Source organism: Cyanistes caeruleus, chromosome 25, assembly GCF_971803275.1.
Source record: "Cyanistes caeruleus chromosome 25, bCyaCae1.hap1.1, whole genome shotgun sequence".
In the NCBI taxonomy this organism is placed as follows: Eukaryota; Metazoa; Chordata; class Aves; order Passeriformes; family Paridae; genus Cyanistes; species Cyanistes caeruleus.
Genome location: NC_141725.1, coordinates 4,445,768 through 4,468,084, shown reverse-complemented (window position 1 = coordinate 4,468,084; position 22,317 = coordinate 4,445,768). Strand labels below are relative to the sequence as shown.

The following is a 22,317-nucleotide window of genomic DNA, read 5'->3' as shown; positions in this document are numbered from 1 at the left end:
GCCTCCTCATTTCACCCCCACCCCAAATTAAAATCAACAATTACACTTCATTTATTACAAAAAAAAAAAACCAATTAAAATATTACACAATTCCCATCATTCCCACCATTTCCCTATAAAATATTTTAGGATTTGGGGGAGTCCTCCCCCACCAAAAAAAAATTAACAAACCCCAAAAGGGTTTTTTTTTTGTCCCCCAAACCCCCAATTTAAGACCCCCAAAACCCCTTTAAGGCAACCAGGGGGGTGCAAACCCCATAAAAAAAACCCTATTTACAACCAGGGCAAGGCACTGGGGGGGTCCCAGTGGATTTTGGGGACATTTGGGGACATTTTAGGGTGTGGGGGGACACACTGCCATCACCTCCAATTCTGGCACCCCCAAAACGAGGAATTTTGGGGTTTTTTAACACCAAAAAAAGGCACAAAAGTCTTTGGAGAGGTGGGGATGGGGGAGGGGGGGGATGTTTTTTTTTTTGGGGATGTCCCCCCCCCCAAAAAATGTCCCTTTTTTGGGGGTGGCGGTTTCGGGGTCACCCCCGGAGTTTGTCGTAGTCGCTCACCATCCTCTTGATGTGGAAGAGTTTGTTCCGGAGGGTTTTGGATTCCTGTTTCTTCTCCTGGTATTCCGGGCTCTGCGAAGGATTCGGGGACGGTCAGGGGACGTTTGGGGACACGCAACGGGGTGACACCAAAAAACGGGGGGGGAAACCCAAAACTCACCCGTTTCAGGTCCTTGAGGTGGTTGTACTCCTCAGCCAGGGCCTGTGGGGACAGCGGGGTCAGGGACAGAGGGGACAGGGGGGACAGGGGGGACAGAGGGGACAGGAGGGGACAGAGGGGACAGGAGGGGACAATGGGGACAGGGAGGACAATGGGGACAGGAGGGGACATTGGGGCAGGAGGGACAAGGGGGGACAGGAGGGAACAGAGGGGACAGGAGGGACAGGACAGGGACAGGAGGGGACAATGGGGACAGGGAGGACAATGGGGACAGAAGGGGACAGGAGGGGACATAGAGGGAACAAGAGGGGACAATGGGGACAGGACAGGGACAGGAGGGACAAGGGGGGACAGGAGGGGACAATGGGGACAGGGAGGACAATGGGGACAGGAGGGGACAGAGAGGGAACAAGAGGGGACAATGGGGACAGGGAGGACAATGGGGACAGGAGGGACAAGGGGGGACAGGGAGGGGACAGGAGGGGACAGTGGGGACAGGAGGGACAATGGGGGGACAGGAGGGGACAATGGGGACAGGGAGGACAATGGGGACAGGAGGGGACAGAGGGAACAAGAGGGGACAATGGGGACAGGACAGGGACAGGAGGGACAATGGAGACAGGAGGGGACAGGAGAGGACAATGGGGACAGGGGACAATGGGGACAGAGGGGATAAGAGGGGGACAGGAGGGGACAGGGAGGGGGGAAATAGGGAAAAAGGAAGGGGACAGGGGACAGGAGAGGGGACAGGAGGGACAAGAGGGGACAGGGACAGGACAGGGAGGGGACAATGGTGGGGAAATGGGGGGAAAAAGGAGGGGACAATGGGGACAGGAGGGACAAGAGGGGACAGGGAGGGGACAATGAGGGAGGAAATAGGGGAAAAGGAAGGGGACAGGAGGGACAAGGTGGGGACAGGAGAGGGGACAGGAGGGACAGAGGGGACAGGGGGGAAATAGGGGAAAAATGGGGGGGAAGTGGGGAAAAGGAAGGGGACAGGAGGGACAAGGTGGGGACAGGAGGGACAAGGTGGGGACAGGAGGGGACAGGAGGGACAAGTGGGGACAGGGGACAGGGACAGGAGGGGACAATGGTGGGGGAAAATGGTGGAGAAGGGGAGAAAAAAGGGGACAAAATGTGACAAAAAGAAGGAAGAAAGACGGAAAAGAGCCAAAAAATCACGGGGAAAAAAAAGGATAAAAAAACTCAGAAAAACTCAGAAAAACCCCTCAAAAGGTGGAAAAAAAAGCGGGAAAACAACAGAAAAGAGGGGAAAAAAGGAGGAAAAGGCGAGGATGAGGAAGGGTCGGGCTCACCTGGTACTGGGGGCTGTCCTCGGGCACCTGGTCCAGCTGCCGGCCCAGCGCTGCCAGGCGCTCGTTGACGCCGTCCATGTGCGCACACAGCTCCTTGTAGCGCCGCAGCTCCGACGCAAACTCCTCCTTGTAGCGCCGGCGAGCGCCCGGAGACACCACGGGGGGAAACAGCCTGGCCGGACAGAGGGGGACAGGGGTGACCGGGGGGGACCAGGGGGGGAACAGCCTGGCCGGACAGAGGGGGACAGGGGTGACCAGGGGTGACCAGGGGGGAAACAGCCTGGCCGGACAGAGGGGGACAGGGGTGACCGGGGGGAAACAGCCTGGCCGGACAGAGGGGGACAGGGGTGACCGGGGGGGACAGGGGTGACCGGGGGGGAACAGCCTGGCCGGACAGAGGGGGACAGGGGTGACCGGTGGGGACAGGGGGGGACCAGGGGGAAACAGCCTGGCCGGACAGAGGGGGACAGGGGTGACCGGTGGGGACAGGGGGGGACCAGGGGGAAACAGCCTGGCCGGACAGAGGGGGACAGGGGTGACCAGGGGGGAACAGGGGTGACCGGGGGGGACAGGGGGGAAACAGCCTGGCCGGACAGAGGGGGACAGGGGTGACCGGGGGGGACAGCCTGGCCGGACAGAGGGGGACAGGGGTGACCGGGGGGGAACAGGGGGGAAACAGCCTGGCCGGACAGAGGGGGACAGGGGTGACCAGGGGGAAACAGCCTGGCCGGACAGAGGGGGACAGGGGTGACCAGGGGGGAACAGGGGTGACCGGGGGGGACAGGGGGGAAACAGCCTGGCCGGACAGAGGGGGACAGGGGTGACCAGGGGGAAACAGCCTGGCCGGACAGAGGGGGACAGGGGTGACCGGGGGGGACAGGGGTGACCAGGGGGAAACAGCCTGGCCGGACAGAGGGGGACAGGGGTGACCGGTGGGGACAGGGGGGGACCAGGGGGAAACAGCCTGGCCGGACAGAGGGGGACAGGGGTGACCAGGGGGGGACAGGGGGGGACCAGGCGTGAGCAGGGGGGAACAGGGGTGACCGGGGGGTGACCAGGGTTGACCATGGGGGAACAGCCTAGCCGGACAGAGGGGGGACAGGGGTGACCGGGGGGGACAGGGGGGAAACAGCCTGGCCGGACAGAGGGGGACAGGGGTGACCGGGGGGAAACAGCCTGGCCGGACAGAGGGGGACAGGGGTGACCGGGGGGGAACAGCCTGGCCGGACAGAGGGGGACAGGGGTGACCGGGGGGAAACAGCCTGGCCGGACAGAGGGGGGACAGGGGTGACCGGGGGGGACAGGGGGGGACCAGGGGGAAACAGCCTGGCCGGACAGAGGGGGGACAGGGGTGACCAGGGGTGACCAGGGGGGACAGCCTGGCCGGACAGAGGGGGACAGGGGTGACCAGGGGGGACAGGGGGGGACCAGGGGGAAACAGCCTGGCCGGACAGAGGGGGACAGGGGTGACCAGGGGGGACAGGGGTGACCGGGGGGGACAGGGGTGACCGGGGGGAAACAGCCTGGCCGGACAGAGGGGGACAGGGGTGACCGGGGGGGACAGGGGTGACCAGGGGGAAACAGCCTGGCCGGACAGAGGGGGGAACAGGGGATGACCAGGGGGGAACAGGGGGAAACAGCCTGGCCGGACAGAGGGGGACAGGGGTGACCGGGGGGGACCAGGGGGAAACAGCCTGGCCGGACAGAGGGGGACAGGGGTGACCGGGGGGAAACAGGGGGGAAACAGCCTGGCCGGACAGAGGGGGACAGGGGTGACCGGGGAGGACAGCCTGGCCGGACAGAGGGGGACAGGGGTGACCGGGGGGGACCAGGGGGAAACAGCCTGGCCGGACAGAGGGGGACAGGGGTGACCGGGGCGGACAGGGGGGGACCAGGGGGAAACAGCCTGGCCGGACAGAGGGGGGACAGGGGTGACCGGGGGGGGACAGGGGGGGACCAGGCGTGAGCAGGGGGGAACAGGGGTGACCGGGGGGTGACCAGGGTTGACCATGGGGGAACAGCCTAGCCGGACAGAGGGGGGACAGGGGTGACCAGGGGGGGACCAGGGGGGGACCATGGGGGGATCATGGGGGTGACCAGGAAGGGACCAGGGGGTGACCACGGGGTGACCGGGGGGGACCAGGGGGGGACCAGGGGGTGACCAGGGGGTGACCAAGGGGGATCATGGGGTGACCATGGGGGGATCGTGGGGTGACCACGGGGTGACCAGGGGGGGACCAGGGAGGGATCATGGGGTGACCAGGGGGTGACCAGGGGGGATCGTGGGGTGACCATGGGGGGATCATGGGGTGACCAGGAGGTGACAAGGAGGTGACCAGGGGGTGACCAGGGGGTGACCATGGGGTGACCATGGGGGGATCATGGGGTGACCACAAGGGGATCGTGGGGTGACCGCAGGGTGACCACAGGGTGATCATGAGGTGAGCATGGGGTGATCACAGGGGGATCGTGGGGTGACCACAGGGGGATTGTGGGTTGACCACGGGGTGACCACAGGGTGACCACAAGGGGATCATGGGGTGACCACAGGGTGATCGTGGGGTGACCACAAGGGGATTGTGGGGTGAGCATGGGGTGACCACGGAGTGACCATGGGGTGATCATGGGGTGACCATGGGGTGACCATGGGATGACCACGGAGTAACCACAGGGGGATCGTGGGGTGACCATGGGGTGACCACGGGGTGACTGTGGGGTGACCACAAGGGGATCGTGGGGTGACCACGGAGTGACCACTGGGTGATCGTGGGGTGGTCACAGGGTGACCGTGGGGTGACTGCGGTGGCACCTGCGATAAACCACGGGAAAATGGGGATAAACCACGGGAAAATGGGGATAAACCACAGGAAAATGGGGATAAACCGTGGGAAAATGGGGATAAACCGTGGGAAAATGGGGATAAACCGTGGGAAAATGGGGATAAACCACAGGAAAATGGGGATAAACCACAGGAAAATGGGGATAAACCACGGGAAAATGGGGATAAACCACGGGAAAATGGGGATAAACCATCGGAAAATGGGGATAAACCGTGGGAATATGGGGATAAACCGTGGGAAAATGGGGATAAACCACGGGAAAATGGGGATAAACCGTGGGAATATGGGGATAAACCACGGGAAAATGGGGATAAACCGTGGGAAAATGGGGATAAACCGTGGGAAAATGGGGATAAACCGTGGGAATATGGGGATAAACCACGGAAAAATGGGGATAAACCACGGGAAAATGGGGATAAACCATGGGAAAATGGGGATAAACCACGGGAAAATGGGGATAAACCACCGGAAAATGGGGATAAACCACAGGAAAATGGGGATAAACCACGGGAAAATGGGGATAAACCACGGGAAAATGGGGATAAACCATGGGAAAATGACCACAGGAGGACAATGACCACAAGGGACAATGACCACAGCTGGACAATGACCACAGGAGGACAATGACCACAAGGGACAATGACCACAGGTGGACAATGATCACAGAGAACAATGACCAAAGGGGACAATGATCACAGAGAACAATGACCAAAGGGGACAATGACCACAGAGGACAATGACCACAGGTGGACAATGACCACAAGGGACAATGACCACAGGTGGACAATGATCACAGAGAACAATGACCAAAGGGGACAATGATCACAGAGAACAATGACCAAAGGGGACAATGACCACAGAGGACAATGACCACAGGTGGACAATGACCACAAGGGACAATGACCACAGGTGGACAATGATCACAGAGAACAATGACCAGAGGATGACAATGACCACAAGGGACAATGACCACAAGGGACAATGACCACAGGTGGACAATGACCAAAGGGGACAATGACCACAAGGGACAATGACCACAGGAGGACAATGCCCTCCCTGCTCCTGCTCTCCACCCCATTCCCGATCCAGGCCCGGACTGTCCCCACTGTCACCTGTGCCAGCGCTCACGGTCGCGCTCGTCGCCGGAATCCGCGGCCGTGGTGCAGTCAGTCTCGTACTGGGAGCACTGGGAGTACTGGGACTCGTCCGGCTCGGGCGGGCGGCGGCCCCGGCGGCGGCCCCGGCGGGCGGGGGGCTTGGAAAGGGGCTGGGAACGGCTCTTGTCATCCGAGGGGGTGGCAGGGTCTGGGTCACTGAAGGGATATGGGGTCATTGGATATGGGGTGTGGGATGTGAGGTGTGGGATGTGGGGTGTGGGGTGTGGGGTGTGGGGTGTGGGGTGTGGGATGTGGGGTGTGGGGTGTGGGATATGGGATATGGGATGTGGGATGTGGGATATGGGATATGGGATATGGGGTGTGGGATATGGGATATGGGGTATGGGGTATGGGATATGGGATATGGGATATGGGATATGGGATATGGGGTATGGGATATGGGATATGGGATGTGGGATGTGGGATATGGGATATGGGATATGGGGTATGGGATATGGGATATGGGATGTGGGATATGGGATATGGGATATGGGATGTGGGATGTGGGATGTGGGATGTGGGATACGGGATACGGGATATGGGATATGGGATATGGGATATGGGGTATGGGGTATGGGATATGGGATATGGGATATGGGATATGGGATATGGGGTATGGGATATGGGGTATGGGATATGGGATATGGGATATGGGATATGGGGTATGGGGTATGGGATATGGGATATGGGATATGGGGTATGGGATATGGGGTATGGGGTATGGGATATGGGAACACAGCTTTGGCACAGGGCGTGGGGGTGCACTTGGGCATTTCCTCCTTTCCCAGCTTTTCCCACCCTTTCCCAACCCCCCAAATCCTCTCCCCACCCCTCTCCCAACCCCTCCCCACATTTCCCTCCTTTTCCACCCCTTTCCTGACCCTTTTCCCACATTTTCCTCCCTTTCCCGCCCCCTTTTCCCACCTTTTCCGGCTGCCGGGGGTCGGGGGGGCCCCGAGGCCGATTTGGGGGGGGTCGCTGTACGAGGGGGGGCTGTAGGGGGGGGTCGCGCCCTTCTCCGAGTACGCGACGGTGGCGGCCTCGTCCGGAACGCTCGTCCCGCCCGACACGTTCTTCACCTGGAAAAGGGGTCGGGATTTGGGAATTTTTTTGGAGGCTGAGATAAAGGAGAAAGCGGCGAGAAATGGCCTGAGAAAATTCCCTGGGAACTGCGTGGAAATTCCCGGAGAAATCGCTGGAAGTTGTTGAGAAATCCCTGAAAATTCCCTGAAAATTCCCTGAGAAATCCCCGAGAATTCTGCGAGAAATCCCCCAAAATTCCCAAAGAAATCCAGAAGAAATCCCATGGAAAATCCATGGAAATCAGGGATTGTTGTCCCACCTGAAGTCCCCCAAATCCTCCAGGGACATTCCCACAAACCCCAAAACCTCAAAACCCCAAATCCTAAAACTCAAAAACACCACAAACCAAAAACCCCAAACCCCAAATCCCCAAACCTCAAATAACAAAACCCCAAAACCAAAAAACCCAAAACCCCAAAACCCAAACCTCAAAAACCAAAAACCCCAAAAACCAATAACTCCAAAACCCAAACCCCAAAAACCCCAAACCCCCAAACCCCAAACCCCAAAAACCCCAAACCCCCAAACCCCAAACCCCAAAACCCCAAACCTCAAAAACCAAAAATCCCAAAAACCAAAACCCCACAAACCAAAAACTTCAAATCCCAAAAACCCCACAAACCAAATTCCCCAAAACCCCCCAAAACCCCCAAAATCCCAAACTCCAAAACCCCCAAAATATCCCAAAACCCCCAAAAAACCCCAAAACCCCAAACTTTGGTGACGCCCCCACAGCTTTGGGGTGGCCCCACAGAAGGAGCGGGGACATCCGCCTGTCCCCTGTCCCCTTCCTTCCGGCCCTTTGTGCCTGTCCGGTCCCTGGTGGCCTTGGGGACATCCGGCCGGACGCGCCACTTCCGTCCCTGTCCCCTCCCGAGGGCCACCAGCTGTGTCCCCAAACCTGGTGGCATTTGGGGTGACCCCATAAAGAGCGGTGTCCCCAAAAACGGGGTGGCACTGAGGGTGGCACTGAGGGTGGCACTGAGGGTGACACTGAGGGTGACACTGAGGAGTGGCACTGAGGGTGGCACCAGGGGTGGCACCGTGTCCCCAAAGGGACAGGAAATGCTCGGCCAGGGAGGGACTTTGAGTAAATAAACGGGGATTGGATCCGAAAGAAATCAAAATAATCCAAAGTGGGATCAAAAGGGACGGAAATCAAAATGGAAATGAAAAATTCAATGGGGGCCGAGAAAGGGAGAGCGGCCACGGGGGAGGGGACTTGGGAGGGGTGACAGGGGACAGGGGACAGGGGACAGGGAGAGGGGACAGGGACAGGGACAGGGACAGGGGACAGGGGACAGGGGACAGGGGACAGGGGACAGGGGACAGGGACAGGGAGAGGGGACAGGGAGAGGGGACAGGGAGAGGGGACAGGGACAGGGGACAGGGACAGGGACAGGGACAGGGGACAGGGACAGGGGACAGGGACAGGGACAGGGACAGGGACAGGGGACAGGGACAGGGGACAGGGACAGGGACAGGGGACAGGGACAGGGGACAGGGGACAGGGACAGGGGACAGGGACGGGACAGGGACAGGGGACAGGGACAGGGACAGGGGACAGGGACAGGGACAGGGGACAGGGACAGGGGACAGGGAACGGGGGACAGGGACAGGGGACAGACAGGGGACAGGGGACAGTATCTGGGGACAGGGACAGGGGACAGGGACAGGGGACAGACAGGGGACAGGGGACAGTATTTGGGGACAGGGACAGGGACAGGGGACAGGGGACAGGGACAGGGACAGGGACAGGGACAGGGACAGAGGGACAAGGGACAAGGGGACAAGGACAGAGGGACAAGGGGACAGAGACAGGGACAGGGGACAGGGACAGGAATGTCCCCAGATCCCCTCCCCCCTTTCCCCTGGGAATGCTGTGACATTCCCACCCCAGAGGACAGGAGGTGACACCTCCCGGGCCGCGCTGGGGACACCGCTGGGGACACCAAGGCCGTGTCCCCAAGGTCCCCATCCAGGTGCCAGCAGCTCCTGGCGTTGGGAATTCCGGGTTTTCCCGGTGCCACCTCCCGGTTAATCATTGGCCAGACCGAAACCGCACACGGTGGCACCTGGCAGTGTCCCCTGGCCGTGTCCCCAACCCCTCCCGGTGTCCCCAACCCCTCCCGGTGTCCCAAACCCCTCCCAGTGTCCCCAACACCTCCCGGTGTCCCCAACCCCTCCCAGTGTCCCCAACCCCTCCCGGTGTCCCCAACCCCTCCCAGTGTCCCCTGGCCGTGTCCCCAACCCCTCCCAGTGTCCCCAACCCCTCCCGGTGTCCCCAACCCCTCCTGGTGTCCCCAACCCCTCCCGGTGTCCCCTGGCCGTGTCCCCAACCCCTCCCAGTGTCCCCAACCCCTCCCGGTGTCCCCAACCCCTCCCAGTGTCCCCAACACCTCCCGGTGTCCCCAACCCCTCCCGGTGTCCCTAACACCTCCCGGTGTCCCCAAATCCTCCTGGTGTCCCCAACCCCTCCCAGTGTCCCCAACCCCTCCCGGTGTCCCCAACCCCTCCCGGTGTCCCTAACACCTCCCGGTGTCCCCAACCCCTCCCAGTGTCCCCAACCCCTCCTGGTGTCCCCAAATCCTCCCTCAAGCCCTCAACCCCTCCTGGTCCCCCCCCAAATTCCCAAAATTCCACCCCAGTGTCCCCAAAGCTTTTGGGGTCCCCAACCCCTCCCGGTGTCCCCAACCCCTCCCAGTGTCCCCAAATCCATTAAATCCCCCAAAGCCGTCCCCGTGCTCCCATCCTGAATCCGGGAATTTGGAATCCACTGGAAAAGGGCCAGGAAGGACCTCCCAGAGATCCCAAAAATCCCAAAAATCCCCAAAATCCCGGGATTCACCCGCTCCTCCACATCCAGCCCCAGGGAAAAGGGCCAGGAAGGACCTCCCAGAGATCCCAAAAATCCCAAAAATCCCCAAAAAAATCCCAAAAAAATCCCAAAAATCCAAAAAAAATCCCCAAAATCCCAAAAAAATCCCAAAAAATCCCCAAATCCTGGGATTCACCCTCTCCTCCACATCCAGCCCCAGGGAAAAGGGCCAGGAAGGACCTCCCGGATCCCATTCCCAACATTCCCAAAATTCCAGGACTCCACGTACAGCCCCATTGGGAAAGGGGCCAGGAAGGATCTCCCAGATTCCAAAAATCCCAAAAATCCCAAAAATCCCCCCAAAAAAATCCCAAAAATCCAAAAAAAATCCCAAAAAAATCCCAAAAATCCAAAAAAAATCCCAAAAAAATCCCAAAAAATCCCAAAAAATCCCAAAATCCCGGGACTCACGCACACCTCCACATCCAGCCCCATTGGGAAAAGGGCCGGGAAGGATCTCCCAGATTCCAAAAATCCCAAAAATCCCAAAAATCCCCCCAAAAAAATCCCAAAAATCCAAAAAAAATCCCCAAAAAATCCCAAAAAAAATCCCAAAAATAAAAAAAAATTCCCAAAAAGCCCAAAAAAATCCAAAAAAAATCCAAAAAAATCCCAAAATCCGGGGACTCACCCACTCCTCCACATCCAGCCCCATTGGGAAAAGGGCCGGGAAGGATCTCCCGGATCCCATTCCCAAAAATCCCAAAAATCCAAAAAAATCCCAAAAAAAAATCCCCAAAAAATCCCCCCAAAATCCCCAAAAAATCCCCAAAAAATCCCCAAAAAATCCCCAAAAAATCCCAAAAAAAATCCCCAAAATCCCAAAAAAAATCCCCAAATCCCGGGACTCACCCACTCCTCCACGTCGGGCCCCTCGGGCGCGGCCGGGATTTTATCCCAGTAAATGTTGTGTTTTCCGTATTTCCAGATCTTGCTGCGGGTTTTGTGGGCGAAGAGGCAGATGAGGCACAGCAGGAGCACGATCAGGAAGCCGCAGGCGATGGCAACGGCCTGCCGGGAATAACGGGATTTGGGAATTCTGCCCGGGATCATCCCCGGCTCGTCGGTGGGGAGTGGGATTTTCATCCCTGAAGTCTTTGGATGAGCTCGATCCCGAAGATTCTCTGAGCTTCCCGAATCCCAGACCTTCCCAAATCCCAAATCTTCCCAAATCCCGAATCCCAAACCTTCCCGAATCCCAAACCTTCCCAAATCCCGAATCCCAAACCTTCCCAAATCCCAAATCCCAAACCGTCCCAAATCCCAAATCCCAAACTTTCCCAAATCCCAAATCCCAAATCCCAAACCATCCCAAATCCCAAACCATCCCAAATCCCAAACCTTCCCAAATCCCAAACCATCCCAAATCCCAAACCTTCCCAAATCCCAAACCATCCCAAATCCCAAATCCCAAATCTTCCCGAATCCCAAACCTTCCCAAATCCCAAATCTTCCCGAATCCCAAACCTTCCCAAATCCCAAACCTTCCCAAATCTCAAACCTCTCCCTGTCCTTTCCTAATCCCGAATTCTTCTTGTCCTTCTCAAATCCCAAACCTTTCCTTGGCCTTCCCAAATCCCAAATCCCAAACGGGAAAGGTTTGGGGGTTGGGAAGGTCGGGCCGGATTTGGGGTTTGGGAAGGACAAAGAAGGTTTGGGATTAAGGAAGGACAGGGAAGGTTTGAGGTTCAGGAAGGATTTGGGGTTTGGGATTCGGGAAGGTTTGGGATTTTAAAGGTTTGGGATTTGGGAAAGATGGGAAAGGTTTGGGATTTGGAAGGACAGGGAAGGATTTGAGGTTCAGGAAGGATTTGGGGTTCAGGAAGGAGAGGGAAGGTTTGGGATCTGGGAAGGATTTAGGATTTGGGGTTCAGGAAGGACAGGAAAGGTTTGGGATTTGGGATTTGGGAAGATTTGGGATTTGGGGTTCGGGAAGGATTTGGGGTTCAGGAAAGACAGGGAAGGTTTGGGATTTGTGACGGATTTGGGATTTGGGGTTCAGGAAGGGTTTGGGGTTCGGGAAGGACAGGAAAGTTTTGGGATTTGGGAAGGATTTAGGATTTGGGGTTCGGAAAGGACAGGGAAGGTTTGGGATTTGAGATTTGGGAAGGTTTGGGATTTGGGGTTCGGGAAGGATTTGGGGTTCGGGAAGGACAGGGAAGGTTTGGGATTTGTGACGGATTTGGGATTTGGGGTTCGGGAAGGACAGGGAAGGTTTGGGATTTGGGAAGGATTTGGGATTTGGGGTTCGGGAAGGACAGGGAAGGTTTGGGATCTGGGAAGGTTTGGGATTTGGGGTTCGGGAAGGATTTGGGGTTCGGGAAGGACAGGGAAGGTTTGGGATTTGGGAAGGATTTGGGGTTTGGGGTTCGGGAAGGGTTTGGGGCTGTTCGGGCCCGGAGCAGCCGCCGCCCCCCCCGGGCTCTCCCGGGCCCGTCCCGGGTCAGCTCCGGGCGCTGCCGGGTCCGGCCGGGCTGGAAGAGCCGCATTCCAACCCCGCGCGGGGAGCGCCGGGATCGGGAATGGGATCGGGATCGGGATCGGGATCGGGATCGGGGGATGGTTTGGGATCGGGATCGGGGGATGGTTTGGGATCGGGAGCCGGGATCCCGGGATCTGGGAATGCTTTGGGATCGGGATCTGGGAATGCTTTGGGATCGGGATCGGGGGATGCTTTGGGATCGGGAGCCGGGATCCCGGGATCTGGGAATGCTTTGGGATCGGGATCGGGAGCCGGGATCCCGGGATCGGGGAATGCTTTGGGATCGCAGCCCCGCCGCTCCCAATCCCTGCCAGTGTTTAGGGATCGGGGTCACGGGAATGGTTTGGGATCCCGGGAATGATTTGGGATCCCAGGAATGATTTGGGATCCCGGGACTGATCTGGGATCCCAGGAATGATTTGGGATCCCGGGAATGATTTGGGATCCCGGGAATGGTTTGGGATCCCGGGACTGATTTGGGATCCCAGGAATGATTTGGGATCCCAGGAATGATTTGGGATCCCGGGAATGATTTGGGATCCCGGGAATGATCTGGGATCCCGGGAATGATTTGGGATCCCGGGAATGATTTGGGATCCCGGGACTGATCTGGGATCCCGGGACTGATTTGGGATCCCGGGAATAATTTGGGATCGCTGCATTTTGGGGCTGGCGCGGGGCAGAGCGGGGGGAGGTGAGCGAGGGGGGCGGGGCTGATTCCCGAATCCCAAATTTTTCCCGAATTCCAAATCTCCCCTGTCCCAAATCCCGAACCTTCCCTGTTTCTGTCCCAAATCCCAAACCTTCCCTGTTCCTTCCCAAATCCCGAACCTTCCCAAATCCCGAACCTTCCCAAATCCCGAACCTTCCCAAATCCCGAACATTCCCAAATCCCGAACCTTCCCTGTTCCTTCCCAAATCCCAAACCTTCCCAAACCCCAAACCTTCCCAAATCCCGAACCTTCCCAAACCCCAAACCTTCCCAAATCCCGAACATTCCCAAATCCCGAACATTCCCAAATCCCGAACCTTCCCTGTTTTTCCCCAACCCGGCTCCGCTCCAAGGATTTTACAACCGGGAGAGCAAAGTTCCCGAAACTGGGAAGCGGCTCCGGGGCTCGTCCCCTCCCCGAAACTCCCGGGAGCAGCGGGAGGGATTGTCCCGGGATTTCCTGCACCCCGGGATTGTCCCGGTTTTCCCACGGCCCTGGATTGTCCCGGTTCCTCTCTCCCAGCCCGGGATTGTCCCGGTTTTCCCAGATTCCTGGATTGTCCCGGTTCCTCTCTCCCAGCCCGGGATTGTCCCGGTTTTCCCAGATTCCTGGATTGTCCCGGTTCCTCTCTCCCAGCCCTGGATTGTCCCGGTTTTCCCAGATTCCTGGATTGTCCCGGTTCCTCTCTCCCAGCCCGGGATTGTCCCGGTTTTCCCGGATTGTCCCGGTCCTTCCCGCAGTCCCAGCTCATCCCGAGGCAGGCGGGGATCGGGGCCAGGACACGCAGAGCCACCGAATCCCGGGATTCCAGCGGGAAATCCCCTCGGGACCCGCTCTCCCTGCCCCAAATCCCCTTTGCCAAGGGTTTATTCCCAAATCCTGGAGATCCGAGCGCTCCTGGGGGTCTCTCCTGTGGGATGAGCCCGATCCCGAAGGTTCTCTGTGATTCCCAGATCCCAAATCTTTCCTGTCCTTCCCAAACCCCAAACCTTTCCTGTCCTTCCCAGATCCCAAACCTTTCCTGTCCTTCCCAAACCCCAAACCTTTCTTGTCCTTCCCAAACCATTCCTGTCCTTCCCAAATCCCAAACCTTCCTGTCCTTCCCAAACCCCAAACCTTTCTTGTCCTTCCCAAACCTTTCCTGTCCTTCCCAAACCTTTCCTGTCCTTCCCAGATCCCAAACCTTTCCTGTCCTTCCCAAACCCCAAACCTTTCCTGTCCTTCCCAAACCTTTCCTGTCCTTCCCAGATCCCAAACCTTTCCTGTCCTTCCCAAATCCCAAACCTTTCCTGTCCTTCCCAAACCTTTCCTGTCCTTCCCAAATCCCAAATCCCAAACCTTTCCTGTCCTTCCCAAACCCCAAACCTTTCCTGTCCTTCCCAAATCCCAAATCTCAAACCTTTCCTGTCCTTCCCAAACCTTTCCTGTCCTTCCCAAACCTTTCCTGTCCTTCCCAAACCTTTCCTGTCCTTCCCAGATCCCAAATCTCAAATCTTTCCTGTCCTTCCCAAACCTTTCCTGTCCTTCCCAAACCCCAAACCATTCCTGTCCTTCCCAAACCCCAAACCATTCCTGTCCTTCCCAAACCTTTCCTGTCCTTCCCAGATCCCAAACCTTTCTGTGGGGTCCTTCCCACATTCGGGAATTCCTGTGATTCCCCTGGGATCGCCATCCTCATCCCTCCTTTCCTTGGGATCATTCCCTCATTTCCCGGGGGTCCCTCTCCCATTTCCCGGGGGTCCCTCCCTCATTTCCCGGGGGTCCCTCTCCCATTTCCAGGGGGGTCTCTCCCATTTCCCGGGGTCCCTCTCCCATTTCCCGGGGGTCCCTCCCTCATTTCCCGGGGGGTCCCTCCCCCATTTCCTGGGGGTCCCTCCCCCCTTTCCCGCCCCTCCCTCACCTCCTGGGGGTCCCTCCCCCATTTCCCGGGGTCCCTCCCCCATTTCCTGGGGGTCCCTCCCCATTTCCCCCCCTCCCTCACTTCCTAGGGGTCCCTCCCCCATTTCCTGGGGGTCCCTCCCCCATTTCTTGGGGGTCCCTCCCCCCTTTCCCACCCCTCCCTCACCTCCTGGGGGTCCCTCCCCCATTTCTTGGGGGTCCCTCCCCCCTTTCCCACCCCTCCCTCACCTCCTGGGGGTCCCTCCCCCATTTCCTGGGGGTCCCTCCCTCACCTCTTGAGGGTCCCTCCCTCTTTCCCGCCCCTCCCTCACTTCCTAGGGGTCCCTCCCCCATTTCCCGGGGCTCCTTCCCCATTTCCTGGGGGTCCCTCCCCCACCTCCTGGGGATCCCTCCCCCATTTCCTGGGGGTCCCTCCCTCTTTCCCACCCCTCCCTCACCTCCTGGGGGTCCCTGCCCCATTTCCCAGGGCTCCTTCCCCCATTTCCTGGGGGTCCCTCCCCCATTTCCTGGGGGTCCCTCCCCATTTCCTGGGGGTCCCTCCCCATTTCCTGGGGGTCCCTCCCCCATTTCCCAGGGCTCCTTCCCCATTTCCTGGGGGTCCCTCCCTCACCTCCTGGGGATCCCTCCCCCATTTCCTGGGGGTCCCTCCCCCCTTTCCCACCCCTCCCTCACCTCTTGAGGGTCCCTCCCTCTTTCCCACCCCTCCCTCACCTCCTGGGGGTCCCTGCCCCATTTCCCAGGGCTCCTTCCCCCATTTCCCGGGGTCCCTGCCCCATTTCCTGGGGGTCCCTCCCCATTTCCCACCCCTCCCTCACCTCCTGGGGGTCCCTCCCTCACCTCCTGGGGGTCCACGGTGCAGTAGTGGTACAGGTACTGGTTGAGCACGGTTCCCCCGGCGTACACCTGGCTGCACATGGCCAGCAGCGGGCTGTAGTAGTAGCCCCCGCCGCTCATCTGCGCCTGCGGGTTCACCCCCACCACGTAGACGATGCTGGCCACCAACATCACCAACGCCAGCACCGCGCTGGCCACCAGCACCGCCAGGTAGAACCGGCGCGACCTCGACCCGCCGGACCTGCTCAAACCGGCCACCAGAAATCCCAGCTGGGCCAGGAAGCAGAGCACCGCCATGGCCATCATGAAACCGTTGGCCGTCCGTGGGTTGGTGACACCGCCGTAATAACCGTACCCGTAACCGTAATTCACCCCTCCGCCGTAATAACCGGAGCCGTAGAAGCCTCCCAGGCCGTTCCCGTAGCCACCGTAGCCGTAGCCGTATTCCCAGGCCAGCGTGGAGGCCACGCAGGCGAAGACGGCGACGCAGAGCAGCATCACCGCGGCCTCCAGCGCCCGCACCAGCCCCGGCGGCGACCACCACTTGTAGAAATGTTGGGGAACGTCCTCCACGTAGTAGGAGCCCGGCGGTGGCGAGCGGGAGGTGAAGTCGTAGCCGAAATCGCCGGTCGCTGGCCCAAATCCCGGTGGTGGTGGCCCAAATGCTGGAGGGGGTGGTCCGTAAGGGGCGGTGGGGCCGTCGAAGGGTTTTTTGGGGAGCATCCCTGGAAAGGACAGGGATAAAAGCGCTGCGGGGAGGTGGTGGAGGACTTTGGTCAGGCTGTTGTCACCAGGTTGTCACCAGGTTGTCACCAGGTTGTCACCAGGTGGAGGCGGCCACGCCGGAGGAAAGCTCGGTGGGGAAAAAGGGATCTTTGGGAAGAGTTGGGAGATGAGGAAAAATCCTCCAGGATAAATCCTCCGGGAAAAATCCTCCAGGAAAAATCCTCAAAGAGGAGTTTGGAGATCTGGAAAAATCCTCCAGGAAAAATCCTCCGGGAAGAGTTTGGAGATCCAGAAAAATCCTCCAGGAGGAGTTTGGAGATCTGGAAAAATCCTCCAGGAAAAATCCTCCGGGAAAAATCCTCCGGGAGGAGTTTGGAGATCTGGAAAAATCCTCCAAGAGGAGTTTGGAGATCCGGAAAAATCCTCCAGGAAAAATCCTCCAGGAGGAGTTTGGAGATCCAGAAAAATCCTCCAGGAGGAGTTTGGAGATCCAGAAAAATCCTCCAGGAGGAGTTTGGAGATCCAGAAAAATCCTCAGGAAAAATCCTCCAGGAAAAATCCTCCAGGAGGAGTTCGGAGATCTGGAAAAATCCTTCAGGAAAAATCCTCCAGGAAAAATCCTCCAGGAGGAGTTTGGAGATCCGGAAAAATCCTCCAGGAAAAATCCTCCAGGAGGAGTTTGGAGATCTGGAAAAATCCTCCAGGAGGAGTTTGGAGATCCGGAAAAATCCTCCAGGAAAAATCCTCAAAGAGGAGTTTGGAGATCCGGAAAAATCCTCCAGGAAAAATCCTCCAGGAGGAGTTTGGAGATCCAGAAAAATCCTCCAGGAGGAGTTTGGAGATCCAGAAAAATCCTCCAGGAAAAATCCTCCAGGAAAAATCCTCCAGGAGGAGTTTGGAGATCCAGAAAAATCCTCCAGGAGGAGTTTGGAGATCCAGAAAAATCCTCCGGGAAAAATCCTCCAGGAGGAGTTTGGAGATCCAGAAAAATCCTCCAGGAGGAGTTTGGAGATCCGGAAAAATCCTCCGGGAAAAATCCTCCAGGAGGAGTTTGGAGATCTGGGTCGGGAAAAGCTTTGGAGGTTTCTACGTGAAGGAACTCGGAGGAGCCACGGGAAAAAGCTCGGAGGTTCCAATCCGAAAAAAACTTGGAGATCCCAATCTGAAATAAGTTTGGAGATCCCAATCCGAAAAAAGATTGGAGATCCAACCAAAAAAAAGCTCGGGAGTTCTGCAAAAAAAAGCTTGGAGATTCCGTGAAAAAAGCTTGGAGATCCCAATCCAAAAAAATCCTGGAGACCCCACCAAAAAAATTCTTGGAGACCCCACAAGAACAGCCTGGAGATTCCTCCTGGAAAAGCTCCTCCAAAAGAATCTGGAGATCCGCTCTCAACAAGCCATGGAAACTTCCCAAAAAAATCCTGGAGACCCCACCAAAAAAATCCTGGAGACCCCACCCAAAAAATCCTGGAGACCCCACCAAAAAATCCTGGAGACCCCACCAAAAAAATCCTGGAGACCCCACCCAAAAATCCTGGAGACCCCACCAGAAATCTTGGAAACTCCACAAAAAAAGCTTGGAGACCCCACCAAAAAAAAAGCCTGGAGATCACCCCAAAAAAATCTTGGAAATCTCACAAAAAAGCCTGGAGACCCCACCAAAAAAAATCTGGGAAACCTCCCCTGGAAGGACTCGGAGACCACCCCAAAAAAAAATTGGGAGACCCCTTAAAAAAGTTTCCTGGGGAAACTGAGGCACGGAGTCAGCAAGGGAAACTGAGGCATGGAGTCACCAGGGGAAACTGAGGCACGGAGTCACCAGGGGAAACTGAGGCACGGCGTCACCACCCAGGAGGTTTTTGAGGCGGGGAAACTGAGGCATGGAGTCCCCAGGGGAAACTGAGGCATGGAGTCAGCAAGGGAAACTGAGGCATGGAGTCACCAGGGGAAACTGAGGCATGGAGTCACCAGGGGAAACTGAGGCACGGTGTCACCACCCAGGAGGTTTTTGAGGCGGGGAAACTGAGGCATGGAGTCAGCAAGGGAAACTGAGGCATGGAGTCACCAGGGGAAACTGAGGCACGGAGTCAGCAAGGGAAACTGAGGCATGGAGTCACCAGGGGAAACTGAGGCATGGAGTCACCAGGGGAAACTGAGGCATGGAGTCACCACCCAGGAGGTTTTTGAGGCGGGGAAACTGAGGCATGGAGTCACCAGGGGAAACTGAGGCACGGCGTCACCACCCAGGAGGTTTTTGAGGCGGGGAAACTGAGGCATGGAGTCAGCAAGGGAAACTGAGGCACGGAGTCCCCAGGGGAAACTGAGGCACGGAGTCAGCAAGGGAAACTGAGGCATGGAGTCACCAGGGGAAACTGAGGCACGGAGTCACCACCCAGGAGGTTTTGAGGCGGGGAAACTGAGGCACGGTGAGTCACGCAGCCACGCCGGGCTCTCGGTGTCACCTCCCTGTCCCTCCCCCAGAGCCGGGCAGGGAATTAATTGGGATTGTTGGAATTCTCTCGGTTTTGGCCTCAGCTGATCCGGGAGGATTAAAAACGGAAATAATCGCGATGAAAAGAATGATTAAATTAAAAAAGAAATAAAAATTTAAATTTAAAATTAAAATTTAAAGTAAAAATTTAAAGTAAAAAAGATGAAGATTAAAATAGAGATGAAATTAAAATGGAGATTAAAATAAAGATGAAGTTCAAATGAAAATTGAAATCGTTAAAATTGTAAGAAAAATGAAAATAGAAATAGAAATAAATGTAAAAATAAAAATAAAAGTAAAAATAAAAATAAAACAAAAATAAAAATAAAAATAAAAATAAATAAAAATAAAAATAAAAATAAAATAAAAATAAAAATAAAATAAAAATGAAAATAAAAATAAAAATAAAAATAAAAATAAAATAAAAATAAAAATGAAAATAAAATGAAAATAAAAATAAAAATGAAAATAAAAATAAAAATAAAAATAAAAATAAAAATGAAAATAAAATGAAAATAAAAATAAAAATGAAAATAAAAATAATTAAAATGACAATAAAAACATAAATGAAAATTTAAATAAAAATTAAAAATACAAATAAAAATAAGATAAAAATAACAATAAAAAATAGAATAATTAAGACTAAAATAATTAAAAATAACTAAAAATAGAATAATTAAAATAATTAAAAACAGAATAATTAACAATAATTAACTAAAAATCATTGCAGAGGGCGGAGCCGCCGAATCCAGGCTGGAAAAATTCAATTTTGGGGGCGTGGGGGGTCCCAAAATCACCAAAATCCGCGCGGGGACCCCCCCGGGGCCGGGCACAGATCCCGGAACAACAAAACCCAAAACGGTTCCGGCGGTACCGGGGGAGCCCGGCAAGGGCGGGGGGCCCGGTTCCCAAAAATCCCAAATCCGCCAGTCCCGGTGGGAGCCCGGAGGACACCGGGACCGGAACCGGGACCGGAACCGGAACCGGGACCGGAACCGGGAGCGGAACCGGGAGCGGAACCGGGAGCGGAACCGGGACCGGAACCGGGAGCGGAACCGGGACCGGGAGCGGGAGCGGAACCGGGAGCGGAACCGGGACCGGAACCGGGAGCGGAACCGGGAGCGGAACCGGGACCGGAACCGGGACCGGAACCGGGACCCGAACCGGGAGCGGAACCGGGACCGGGAGCGGGAGCGGAACCGGGAGCGGAACCGGGAGCGGGACCGGGAGCGGAACCGGGACCCGAACCGGGAGCGGAACCGGGAGCAGAACCGGGAGCGGGAGCAGAACCGGGAGCGGAACCGGGACCCGAACCGGGAGCGGAACCGGGAGCGGGACCGGGAGCGGAACCGGGAGCGGAACCGGGACCGGAACCGGGAGTGGAACCGGGAGTGGAACCGGGAGTGGAACCGGGACCGGGAGCGGGACCGGGACCGGGACCGGAACCGGGACCGGGAGCGGGACCGGGAGAGGGACCGGGAGCGGGACCGGGAGCGGAACCGGGAGCGGGAGCAGGAGCGGAACCGGGACCGGGAGCGGAACCGGGAGCGGGACCGGGAGCGGGACCGGGAGCGGGAGCAGAACCGGGAGCAGAACCGGGACCCGAACCGGGAGCGGGTGCGGGGGTTTCGGTGGGGTCGGGGGGGACGGGACCGGTGCGGACCCGCTGGGAACCCGGTACCGCTTTGGAATCCGGTACCGGCGGGGATCCCGGTACCGCTCTGGAACCCCGTGACCGGTACCGGGCGGAGCAGGCTGGGGATCCCGGTACCGGTGCGGACTCGCTGGGGCTCCCGGTACCGCTCTGGAACCCCGTGACCGGTACCGGGCGGACCCACTGCGGACCCGGTACCGCTTCAGAACCCGGTACCGCTGCGGACTCGGTTGCCACTGGGGTTCCCGGTACCGCTCTGGAACCCCGCAACCGGTACCGGCTGGAGCCGCTGGGGCTCCCGGTACCGCTTTAGAATCCGGTACCGGTGCGGACCCCGGTACCGGTTCGGATTCGGTGGGGACCCCAGAACCGCTCTGGAATCCGGTACCGGCGGGGACCCGGGTGCCGCTGGAGAGCCGGTACCGGTGCGGACCCGCTGGGGCTCCCGGTACCGCTCGGGAACCCCGTGACCGGCACCGGCTGGAGCCGCTGGGAACCGCGGCACCGCTTTAAAATCCGGTACCGGCGGGGTCCCGGGTACCGATGGAGAGCCCGGTACCGCTCTGCACCCCCGCGGCCGGTACCCGGTACCCGGTACCGGAGAGAAGCCCGGCGGTTCCGAAGGACGAACCCCCCCAACCCCCCCCCCCCCGCCCCGGTGCGCGGACACCCCCGGCGCTCCCCCCCGTTCCGGTAGCGGGTGGTGCCGGTGCCGGTGCCGGTGCCGGTGCCGGTGCCGGGGGTGCCGGTGCCGGTGCCGGGGGTTCCGGTGCCCACCGAGCCGCTCACCTGCCGCCTCCGCCGCCGCTTTGTTTCACCTTAAAATGGCAGCCGGGAGCGGCGGAGGCGGCGGCGCTGCGGGACCGGCCCCGGGACCCGCCCCCGGGGAGGGCGGGGGGGCAGAACCGGCACCGGAGGGGTTAAAAACGAGGGGGGGAGGGAAGGAAACGGCACCGGAGGGGTTAAAAACGGGGGGGAAAGGGAAGGAAACGGCACCGGAGGGGTTAAAAACGGGGGGAAGGGAAGAACCGGCACCGGAGGGGGAAAGAACCGGCACCGGAGGGGGAAAGAACCGGCACCGGAGGGGTTAAAAACGGGGGGAGGGGAAAGAACGGCACCGGAGGGGGAAAGAACCGGCACCGGAGGGGTTAAAAACGGGGGGGAAGGGAAGAACGGGGAAAGAACCGGCACCGGAGGGGTTAAAAAAGGGGGGAAACGGGAAGGAAACGGCACCGGAGGGGTTAAAAATGGGGGGGAGGGGAAAGAACCGGCACCGGAGGGGGAAGAACCGGCACCGGAGGGGTTAAAAACGGGGGGGGAGGGGAAGGAACGGGAGGAATCCCCCCCCGGGGGAATTTAAAAAAAATTTGGAGATTTCACCCCAAAAAAATCCCTGGAAAATTCCCCCAAAAATTCCCTCGAGACCCCAAAAAATCCCTGGAGACCCCCCAAAAACCTGGAAAAACTCCCAAAAAAACCTTGGAATTCCCAGAAAAAATCCCTGGAGATCCCAAAAAATCC

The 22,317-nt window shown here is 57.8% G+C and overlaps 1 protein-coding gene across 2 annotated transcripts; it reads right to left on the bottom strand.

Annotated features, from left to right (window-relative positions):
- Positions 1-27: 27 nt before the first annotated feature.
- On the bottom strand, positions 28-22,123 carry OCLN (occludin). Of its 2 annotated transcripts, XM_086862333.1 has the most exons (8): positions 21,586-22,123; positions 15,929-16,650; positions 10,850-11,008; positions 6,961-7,115; positions 5,992-6,192; positions 2,040-2,211; positions 724-765; positions 28-635 (listed from the first exon to the last, which is right to left on the bottom strand). In XM_086862333.1, exons 2-8 carry the CDS (start codon positions 16,646-16,648, stop codon positions 534-536), a joined length of 1,551 nt encoding a protein of 516 aa, XP_086718459.1. In that variant the 5' UTR covers positions 16,649-16,650; positions 21,586-22,123; the 3' UTR covers positions 28-533. The 2 variants fall into 2 exon arrangements, with proteins under 2 accessions (XP_086718459.1, XP_086718458.1); XM_086862332.1 differs by lacking the exons at positions 15,929-16,650; positions 21,586-22,123 and adding an exon at positions 13,509-14,942.
- Positions 22,124-22,317: the final 194 nt, after the last annotated feature.

What these genes read in the sequence shown, in the direction of transcription:
- OCLN (XM_086862332.1), bottom strand. Translation starts at nt 14,258, where the DNA reads ATGGTTTGGGAAGGACAAGAAAGGTTTGGGGTTTGGGAAGGACAGGAA. An exon ending in GACCGTGAGCGCTGGCACAG is followed by an intron (nt 2,212 to 5,991) that starts GTGACAGTGGGG and finishes CTGTCCGGCCAG; the next exon opens with GCTGTTTCCCCCCGTGGTGT. An exon ending in ACCTCAAGGACCTGAAACGG is followed by an intron (nt 636 to 723) that starts GTGAGTTTTGGG and finishes AATCCTTCGCAG; the next exon opens with AGCCCGGAATACCAGGAGAA.